Here is an 11508-nt window from a genome sequence, read left to right as displayed (position 1 = left end):
ACAATGTATGCGACAATTTAAAATCTGTTTTATGTCTCGAATTTGCGTATCGTGTTTCTCTCTCCGGATTCTATTCGGATAATACAAATAATTCTCGATAGCGCAAATAGAATCGAAAATCATACAATTCTACATTGCGTTTTCAACAAGCTCTCTCGTATCTTGCAAAATGTTTTCACAGCCGACCGATATCCGTTATATCGTGAACTGTCATTGACAGATTCTGTACGCGATATTTCCTATCAGATACTAAAACAAGATGCATCATTTTATTCAGTATATAAAAAAATTAAATAACAATAAAAATGAAATAAAGATGTCAAATTCAATTAAAAGACATCTACTAATTTAAACAATAAAAATAACAATCAAAAGAGGGCCGTTCAGCGCAATAAACGCACCAACAATTTAAAAAAAATTAATTACGAGCCTAACACATATTCGCCTACGCAAATAAATTTTTAAATAAATCTGTATTAAAAAAATCTATTTCCTATAAATAAATAAAAATTTTTTTTAGAAAGAAATATGTTGTGTAATAGAGTATTTGGAGTAGTATTGGCGTAGTATTGCAAGGAATATTCACGCACCGCATTACGATGAATTAAAACGTTTTTATCATTTCCTTTCTACGTTATTATTGATCATAACGGGTCAATCAAATGTGTATTAAACTACTTATGAGAAAAATAAAACGTAACACGATCGAGCTCATAATAGATTTGACCTTTACGAATTTTCGTATATCTGAGCTCATTCTACAATTGCGTAGTTATAAGTGATTATTACAAAAGTTGATAATTACAAAAATTGATCATTTACAATTGAGAAGAACAAGTATAATCATTTACATGCTTACGCAATTGTAGAATGGACTTTATAGGACAATCAAAGATTCACAACTAGGGAAAAAAATCACTACTAGTTAACAATATAAACGTGCTGTATTTAATCGCAAAATTATTTCTATAAAGTTATATATATTTCAATATCAAGATTTATAAATGTGTTGCATAAAAGGCATATGCTTCGTACAAATGCGTATTGGTATTTATGCACCTTCGTATTTAGCGTATTTAATAACTGCTGCCACAATTATTGATTACGTCACAGAACAAATTTGATACGCAATATAATTTCAGCGTATTGAATACAATTTTTTTGCGAAAAAAATTTTTAATGTTCTTATTAGTAACAGTTTCTTTTTCTTTACAGTAATTAACATACAAAAACCAAATTAATTATTTTCAGGATATCAGTTTTTAGCAGTTAATGCATAGATTGCCTTTATGCATAACTGTTAAAAATCGGTATGTACTAAGTCTTTCTTCTTTTTCATTTATCTTGTATACTTTTGTATGTTTAACAGGTCTTATTAAACGGCCAGTTTTCTGAGAACCATTTATCGAATTTTTTAGTATTTTTAGCAAGCCATTTGATATTCTTCGAGACTGTTTCGAGAGTTTTGGCTCGACCGTCCGCACCAGCACCGGCTTCAGGATATTTCTCAAAGAAAGTTTTTATCTCGTCCAGCTTCGTTTGTGTGGCAAATGAACTTGTAATGGATGGTATAAGATCACCGAGATATCGATCATTCAACGTATATCTGTTCACCAAGAATTCCCAGTTTTCGCGTACCCAATCCCACACCAATGATGTACCATCGGGATTTTTGGAAATTATAATCAAGCATTTCAAGAAATCTTGAGCGCGGACAAATCTTTCATCAGTTGCTCTGATAATATATCTAAAAAAGGAATTAAATTATATTATCTAACTTTTAATAAAAAGTATATTTTAAAAATTAACGAGAGTAGATTTAATACTAACTCCTTTAAAACATCAATAGATTGTATCCCTGCTAATCCTGCCATTATTTTATTCTTTTCACCAGGATCAGTCTCGTCTTTAAATCTTTCGAACATGACACTCCATTCGCTCGCATCCGAATGGTAGCGCATACCTAATAAAAAATTTTGCGTTCCATTAAAATTTCTTGACACCCAAATAATATATAGGCAATGGATCACATTAGATAGACCAACCATAGTAATAAACTAATTCGCGAATATCAGGATGCTGCGGCTTCTCTTCTATCAGCCATTCTTTAAAAAGCTCTCCGGCTTTTTTTAAGCATTCAGGTGAATTCATTGCACAGGCCAATTCGATTACCATCGGTCGCACTTTATTATCAATGTGCGGTATATCTTCTTCAATTGCATCATCGACGGTCCAAGTTACATCCTTATAGATTGTGTCTACCAATATCGAGACGAAAGACTAAAATGGATTATGTAAAAATAATATTTGTAATGGTATCAGACAATAATTTGTAATACTTCGATTGACATTACTTGAAACGTGTTTGCAATAAATGGTTCAGTCGAGGAAGTTAACAGAGTATATATCGTCATCAGTTTCGACTTTGCAACCGCCCATGGAAGACAATGATACTCCTCGGTGAGATACATACTTATATTCAACACAGTGTCGTATTCGATCTCACCAGCCTCAGCTAAACTAAACAAATCATCCAAAAGATTCGCTCGATCCAACATTGATATTTTCTGCAATAAAAAACAGAAATAATATAATAAAGTAAACCTTCCAAAAAAAATTAAGAATAATGTTTTTTAATCTGTCAATAAAAAATAATCTGTAAATCATAATTTTTATTTATTGTAATTCCTGTATTAAATAAAAAAATTACGTGATGCTTTACCGTATGGTGAGACCGAAGTAATTCATTGAATGTTTCCCATTCCTCGTTATAATTAACTCGATAGAAGCCAACTTGACCAGCATTTAATTTAAACCATTTCGTACGTTCGTCGACTTCGATCACCACTGTAAAATAGAATTTTACATTAAGAGAAAATAGTAATAATTCGTCAGAAAGATTGTAAATTATATAATTAAAATTGAAACCTTCATTTGCATCCTTGTCAAACCATACAAGAGTAGATACTTCGTTTCTGTTAGTGATATAAACAATAGGTATGGTCCATCGATATCTGTAAGATGTAATTTTGAAATAAGTTTGTCAATTAACACCTCGAGATAAAGCAACTCACCCATAACTTGATTTTGAAGGATCGGATTTGGCATCTTGATCGTCCAAAAATCGTTTTTGAGTTAATGTATAATTGTTTCCAGACTTTTTCACATTAACAACAGGAAAGCCTTCTTGTCGTGTCCAAGTATCCATTATAGCTGTTACATTTAATTTGTTTCCAACTGCATCTTGCAAAACTTCGAAGAGATCCGCCGTCTCTGCATTCTCATAAGCGTACTTATTTAAATAGGTACTAATTGCACTGAAGAAGACATTAGATCCAAAGAAGTTCTCCATCATGCGGATTATAGATGCTCCCTAAAATAGACATTTTTTAAAATAAATACAAGACAATACAAAGACAATACAAGATTAATAAAAAGTGCAAAAATTATCAAACAATATATTATATTCATGTACCTTTTTATAAGATATTCCATCAAAAAATGATGTAATATCGTCTGCATTTTGGACATTATAAATTATAGGATGAGAGCTCAACTTTGAGTCAGGAACAAAAACTTTCTGCATTACTTCAATAGGAAATTCCTCCATCTGAAAACAATATTAAATATTATAAATGTGTAATATTATATTTTAAATATTTATATCAATGTTTAATTAAATTATTATTTAAAAACTAACATATCCTTGATGTGGTAGAATTGCATCTGAACATTTAGATGCCATGAATGTAGCAAAACCTTCGTTGAGCCATAAATCATTCCACCACTTCATGGTGACTGCAAAAAAGTATGTCTAATGTTTTTATTAATTCACAGTTAATTGATATAAAATATTTACCTAGATTTCCAAACCACATGTGTGCCAATTCGTGACAGATTACGTTAATGACGTCACGCTTATCATAAATGGAGTTACTATTGTCATCATAAAGCATTCTTGTTTCTCTGTAAGTCACTAAACCCCAATTTTCCATGGCGCCGGATATAAAATCGGGAATGCCAGCCATATCTGTATAAATAAATAAATAATCTAAATAAATATATAAAATTTTATGTGTGTGTGTGTGTGTGTGTGTGTGTGTGTGTGTGTGTGTACATTTAAGAATAAATCCATTGAGACCGTTAAACATGTATAACAAATTTAACTTTATTTCAATCAATTATTCTTTTTTCATGCAAATTATTTTTGCATATTTACCGAGTTTTGGTAATGGATAATCTATGTTGAATAAGTTTATATAATATTCGATAGCTTTCACGCCAATATCCAAAGCAAAATCTCTTTTCTCTTTCGATTGTAGTCTTGTAGTATAGACAGTGATCGGAAATTTTCGATCATTTAAGCCATTCGCCATTCTACTTGTACCAACAAAGTCACTGATAATAAAACAAGCTAGGTACGTGGACATGGGCACAGTTTTTGTGAAAGTCACTGTTGCTAGATCACGTTCCGGTGTATGTAGTTGCGTACTCTAAAATAAAAATAATTCCTCAATACACTGTTTAATAATTTCAGTTTTTCGAAAAAGGTAATAATTATTACCGTCAAAAATTATCGCGTACCTTTACATCCATATTGGATAAGGCACTATAGCAATCATTCATAGGATGAACCAGTTTTATCGAAAATTCTGCCTTAAAATTGGGTTCATCGAAACACGGGAAAGCTTGTCTAGCATAAGTTGGCTCGAATTTGGTAGTTGCAATGTACCTATTCATTAAAAAAATATATACAATATATTATAATTTATTTTACTATATTAATGAATAAGAAATTATTTAAATTTATTACAAAATTTGTGCATTTTTTATTTAGTAAAATAAAAAATTTATATTACCTGGTTTCATTAATTTTTTCAGTCTTATACTGATATTTGCTGTTATAAAATCCAACTATTTTATCTTTGAGACTTCCATCAAATTCCAGGCTCAAGTTATATAATCCAGATTTAATATCGTTTTCAGTTGTTATCATAAAAATTTCATATTTAATAGGCTTGCTGATGGAAGAAATATTAATTTCATAGTCTTCATCTAGTCCATATGTTATTAATTTTACAGATGTAATGTTGAGATCTTTTTGATGAAGAGCTATGGATGTCCTATTGTTGTCCTGCTTGACATCAATAAGAATGGTCACCTTTCCGGAAAATGTACTTTCTTTAAGTTTTGGATGCAAATAGAGGTCATAATGAATAGGTACGACTTCTTTTGGCAATCTCAAGCTTTCATCAGGATCAAACATTATTGTATATGCCTCTGGTCTATTCGAATCTACAAACAGAATTAATATATGTAATAGTTATCTATAAATAATCATTACGTTGCACGCAGATAAATCTTAAAATCTTTATTTGACTGATATCATGTTTGATTAATCTTACATGTTGATGTAACCAATAAGGGAATAAAATGCCGGCTATTATTCCGCAATATAGATTGAAAACAAAATTTAGCTAGTGTTTGATTCAGCCTAGAAGTTCAAAGAGAGTTATAACCATGCAAATCGGATCCGAATAAAATATTTTTGGAAAGTAATGTTATTTTGGATGATCAGTAGTAAGTATAGTAAAGTAATATTTGCGTTATATTACAAACATCAAATATTTGCTAAATTTAAATTATTGGTATTACACATTACTGCTGTAAAACACAAAGCATTTTTTAGGCACAAGTTTCTTCCCGATCAGCTGATCATGAAATCGGAGCATAGAACGGACATTCACTTTTTGTCTTTAAATACATTTACATTCTGTTAACATGGCTATTACAGTCATCACATCTTTTAAAATCTTATCTTTTATCTATTTGTATACGTATTAAGTACTTTAACATGACGATTCTAATTATTTTAAACACTTGACTGTTGAAATCGGAGTATTAGGCTGCGATTATGAATAGAAGATTCAATTGAAACTTGATTATCACTTCACATTATCAATAAATACTAAAGAGAACAAAAACCCGAGTTGAATATGTAACATATTTATATATATTTATACTTTTGTAATTGTAGTAGTAAATGTAAACAATATATGCACCGTTTAACTGCTTTGGTTCATATAAGTTTCCTTCCTACTTTCTACTTCAAATAGTTCATGGACATATGAATGTCTACATGTCTAATCGATAACTGAACTTCAAATGTTTTTCAAAAAAACTTTTGATATCTCGAAAATTATCTGTCAAAATAATAAATCTGATAATATGAAATTTTTTTCAACGGAAGAATTTTATAGAGTAACAGTTTACTATAGTGACAGTTTACTATAGTAATTTCTAATAATCGTAATTTCTATATTCATAATCTATTAACTTAAATTGTACTTCTTTTTTAAAAATATAAAAATTTTTAAATAAATTTTTCTATCTGTTAATATTCTTTATTATTATTCTTATAAACATAAGTTTTATATTTTCTTGAAACTATATTGTAATACAGGCAAATCATCTGCGGATAAAATTTATTATAATTATTTGTTGAAGAAGTATCAAAAAATCTATTTTCAGTAATAGAATGACTTGTATATTTTCCAAAAAAAGACTTCAATAAATTTTAAAAATATAGAAAAATGTTATTTTATTGTTCCACACGTAAGAGAATATCATCTACAAAGGCACTTTTAAATTTACCGCCAAGTAATTATGAGACTCATGTGAGGCCGGGTTCACATCTTGACGGAAAAGTGGAAAGCGGAAAAGCGGAAGCCAATCGGAACTCGCAGTAGTAGTAGGCGATACATTTCGCTTGTCTGCATCTGTCTTCCCGCGAGTTCTGATTGGCTTCCGTTTTTCCGTCAAGGTGTGAATCCGGCCTGGGACAGAAGCTTATGTCACCTTGCCGATTGAGTTGACAAAGTGATAACTCGTTGATTAAACTTTCGTTAAACGCATTATAAATATATTTGCATTTCGCGAGCAGTTTTGTCTTTTTCTTATGGAACAATTTCTTTTTTCAGAAACTTGTGGACCTGAGATGTAATTAATAAGCACGACATATTAACATGATAATTTTTTATCACATTCAGTAGAAATTACTCCACTTTGGCACTGATAACAGTTGAATTTTTCGTATCCTCACCGTGTCGACTGTAGCTCGTTGCCTCGACAGTCTGGTTTAGCAAAACGACTAATATTGCCAGACAGGTGCAAATTAAACTCAAGATAAAGCAAGCACCGCAGGTAAAACAGAGAAGAGCGGAAATGGTGTTGTTACTACAAAGTGGCTTCGATATCGTTGCTGATGTTGCATCGAGACGAAGCGCGCCGCCTTTCGGTCGGCTTTCGACTTTGTTGTTACTCATTATTGGGATACAACAAAGGAAAACCGAGTAATTTAATTCAATACTCCTTACGCAAGATGTAGAGAAGATAATCAAAAACACCTGTAAAGAAAAAAAATTGATAATTCTAAAATCAAGTTATTCAGTCGAATAACTATTCGAAATATAAAAAATAAACATAAAGTTTTATATTTTTTAAAATGGAGCAAAAACAAATTGAAAATACATGTAAATAATTTCTTATTTAAATTACAGTTTTCAAAATCAAACATTAAAAATTGAGCAATTAGAGGAAAGTGGAGAGGATTATATGCTATAGAATTATAAGCTATATATATGAACATTCTTCTATCGATTATTCACGATTTTCATATTGAATGATTCTTCATTTGATAATGTATTTAACAAAATGTAAAAAAAGTCAAAGCGAAAAAGTTTCGTGTAATTGTGCGTATAGATTCGGTAATTATGCGCAAAACAAAAAAAATTGTAAGAAATAAATAAAATTAATGTTCTATGGAATATTGATAAAATGAAAAAATAACAACATATTTTTTAAACAAATGTAATGGAAATATATATATTAAACCAATATATTAATACAAAATTAATACAAAATTTAAAAAAATAATAAAATTGGAGAATAAATTGTAACTGAGTCTTATGTATATTTATGAAGATCTGAAATAATACAAAGAAAAAAACGAAAAAAAAAACAATGCTAGTCATATTCAAGACGAGTATTGTGTATATTTCAAAATGCATTTGCCAAACTAACTCGATAAGAAATGATTACGCAAAAACTTTTTAATTTAGCTCAATGAATAATAGTTCAAAAGACGCACGTAATAACATATTTTAGTAATATGCATGATTAAATAAACAAATTAAGGATACGGATTTACTGTCTTATTTTCTAGATGTCAAAATTATTCTTAAAATATACAATTTTACTTTTTCTCTCTTTGGCTGTTAACTTAGAACATACATACTGGAAGGGCCATATCGTATGTAACCAATGTAATAAACCAATGTAATAAAAGTGTCTCCAAAATCTATCTGTTCTTATCTGAAGCTTGTTTGCTGGGCGCTTGCGCGTGATGATACCGGGTAATTCGAACTTAAAATATAGAATAGTTATCAAAATGTTATTTGAAATTTGAAAATGATAGAAAAAAATGTTCCCAGCTATCAAATTATCGTCGTTGTTGATTATAACTATACATTTAAAATATACATATATTTTATATAATTTATATAATTTAAATCAATTCAATACATAACCTTAGAGCTTGGCTTAAAATTATGTACGAAGTAAGACTATACTTACACAAACATTTAGAAAAGGATAGATGTTGATGTCATTGACAGTCACCTATGGCCTTTTCAGTTTATATGTTCTAAGGCTGTTAATTACACTTTTAAATTATATAAGTTATAATTGTATCCTAAATACCTCTAACTAAAAGTTTCCCCGCGGTAGCATCTCCATCTATCGAAAAAGTATTAAAGAATGTGCACAATTAACCACTGCGCATAATTTTACCCCACTTCCCTATTTATAATGAATTGGGTCCATTCTGTAATTATAAAAATAATAAAACCATAAATCGATTAGATATTTTTCCGACATACATGATTGGTAAACATGTATAACACTATTCAATAATTAAATTTTCTCCGAAGTATCATAGTACATACATCAAAGATTTTTTTTTTGTAATGATGCTGTCATCAGAATTTGTGTATCAGGATTTTTAATATTGGAGTGAAGATTAAAAATCATTCCAATTTGTTATTATATTTCAATTTACTAAAAAATTAAAATTTCTGACGATAGCATCCTGTTTAGCAGAAATAAATCTTTCTAATATGTATAATTAATATCACAACATTTCAAAGAGAAAAAAAGTTTTTTTTGTTAAATTGTGAAATTTATTTTTTTTACAAAAATTCAAATAATTTAACTTGATGAAAATAAGTCGTATAATCATAAAATTTATTTGAAAGTTCTTGCTGAACTGCATTTTATGTGCTGTAGATTTTATTTAAAAACAAGATTTTATTATGCCATTATAAAAATGTTGTGAAAATGGCCACAAATATTTTACCTCGATTTACTCATATTCTGATGTGCTACAAAAATTCTGCTAACATCGCGAAAAAATCTTTGAGGAATGTACTATAGCATTTCAAAAAGAAAAAAAATGACTTTTTGTCGAACAGTGTAATTGATCAAAATGGATCTTTGTACTCCAATTTTATGTGACGCAGACAGCATCCATATAAGCTTAATGTGGGCAATAAATGACGATACAAACTCTCTTGATGACTTGTTAGAAATAAATTATTGCAGTTAGAAGATGCACGCGCCACAGTCCACTGCACTCGATATGTGAGATAAATTAATGCGTGATGCACTATCTATAGAATGCACACGTGTGTTGTCGCGCATGCAAACTTCGATTATGGAATGTAAGATTCGTCATTTCTTCATAATACTGTTACGAATTAATTATTAGAAAATTTGAATTACTTTCTTATGCAAATAATAAGTACAATTTTATTAGGTGTACAACTTTGCTTTCACCGTTTTTTTCCGAAATTCGAGGCTTTATTGTAAAAAACTGGTTATATTAGGTGTACAACTTTGCTTCCGCCGTTTTTTTTCCGAAATTCGAGGCTTTATTGTAAAAAACTGGTTATACATTTATGATTCAAAGTATTGCTGGCCACTATTTTCTCCCATCTTTCGGGTAGCGTACGAAAAAACTGGTCATCTTTTGAAGCTATCCACGAATCGATCCAATTTTTTACTTCTTCATAAGACCGGAAGTGCTGGTCAGCCAGGCCGTGTGCCATTGATCGAAACAAGTGATAATCAGAGGGAGCAACGTCTGGAGAATACGGCGGGTGGGGTAGGACTTTCCATTTCAACGTTTCCAAGTATGTCTTGACCACTTTCGCAACATGGGGTCGAGCATTGTCATGCTGCAAAATCACTTTATCGTGTCTCTCGTTGTATTGCGGCCGTTTGTCTTTCAATGCTCGGCTCAAACGCATCAATTGCGTTCGATACCGATCGCCTGTGATTGTTTCAGTCGGTTTTAACAGTTCATAATACACTACGCCGAGCTGGTCCCACCAAATACAGAGCATGACCTTGGACGTCAAAATCACCGTTCTTGAAGCGTTGAAACCACTCACGACACGTTCTTTCACTAATAGCGGCCTCACCATAAGTATTTGAGAGCATTCGATGAGTCTCAGCCGCAGATTTCTTCATATTGAAGCAAAAAATTAAAACCTCCCGCAAATGACGAGAATTTTGCTCGTAAACTGACATTTTCAATCGAAAATAACTTTATGATGCAGACACAAATCAACTAATGTTTCTATGGGATTATGTTGACAGATGCCCAAGTTTATTGTATGACGTCTATGATCTATTTATTTCGACCACCACTTACCGCTAAAGCCATCTAGGAAAACGGCGGAAGCAAAGTTGTACATCTAATATTACAAAATATATAATTATTATTAAACAAAGCAATATTCTCTTACTGTGTTTTAAATTCATGTATTTATAAGTGAAATTTTTATTCGATCGAAGGGATGAAATGATATCGCACTTTTCTAGTTCAAGACAAATCGTATTCCGAAGTTATAATAACATTGTCTAAAGATACTATTTCATGCACAATAAAACTACGAAATATAATAAAACTTACCTTGTTCGTTCGTACTTTCTAGGACACGTGACTTTTGTCCTCGGATTAATTCATCGGCACGTTACCCACATATCGAGTAACAAACTGATTATTATACGAAATACAAATGAGAATATGCGATCTTTCGTAGAGTTTTTATAGCAAATGTTTTTATCTTTGTGTGTCTCGAAAATTTCCATGCTACATTAAATTTTCCAATCTATCCGATTGACAACTATCCTATATTGCTTTTAGCATAGCTCTCTATTTAACTCTCTCTTTTTTTATTCCACGATTTCACATCACTTTCAATGAAGTCAAGGTGATCACAATATGCGTTGATATCGTAGAAATTTTAACAGATTTCTGAAAAGTAATATGTTACAATTGTAGTTATTTAAAAAATAACAAGTTACTTTTCAATTATTTTTCTATTAATTTTTAGTAATTTTTTTGCTATTTTAAATACAAGAATCTCATACATTTCTAAAATT

At 30.4% G+C, this 11508-nt stretch overlaps 1 protein-coding gene across 1 annotated transcript in view; it reads right to left on the bottom strand.

Moving 5' to 3' along the window:
• Positions 1-947: 947 nt before the first annotated feature.
• Positions 948-11508, bottom strand: part of LOC108693826 — an 18057-nt gene continuing 7496 nt past the window's right edge. Inside the window, exons 15-28 of the mRNA XM_018202978.1 lie at positions 7103-7406; positions 4860-5295; positions 4585-4732; positions 4220-4493; positions 3860-4030; positions 3701-3798; positions 3476-3610; positions 3075-3373; positions 2929-3014; positions 2723-2847; positions 2355-2567; positions 2046-2280; positions 1831-1963; positions 948-1747 (exon numbers count right to left, since the gene is read on the bottom strand). Of these exons, the coding sequence (XP_018058467.1) occupies positions 1363-1747; positions 1831-1963; positions 2046-2280; positions 2355-2567; positions 2723-2847; positions 2929-3014; positions 3075-3373; positions 3476-3610; positions 3701-3798; positions 3860-4030; positions 4220-4493; positions 4585-4732; positions 4860-5295; positions 7103-7406 (3042 nt within the window). The 3' untranslated portion in view covers positions 948-1362. The remainder of the gene's footprint in view (positions 1748-1830; positions 1964-2045; positions 2281-2354; positions 2568-2722; positions 2848-2928; positions 3015-3074; positions 3374-3475; positions 3611-3700; positions 3799-3859; positions 4031-4219; positions 4494-4584; positions 4733-4859; positions 5296-7102; positions 7407-11508) is intronic.

Source organism: Atta colombica, unplaced genomic scaffold, assembly GCF_001594045.1.
Source record: "Atta colombica isolate Treedump-2 unplaced genomic scaffold, Acol1.0 scaffold110, whole genome shotgun sequence".
In the NCBI taxonomy this organism is placed as follows: Eukaryota; Metazoa; Arthropoda; class Insecta; order Hymenoptera; family Formicidae; genus Atta; species Atta colombica.
This window is presented reverse-complemented; position numbering and strand designations above follow the sequence as displayed.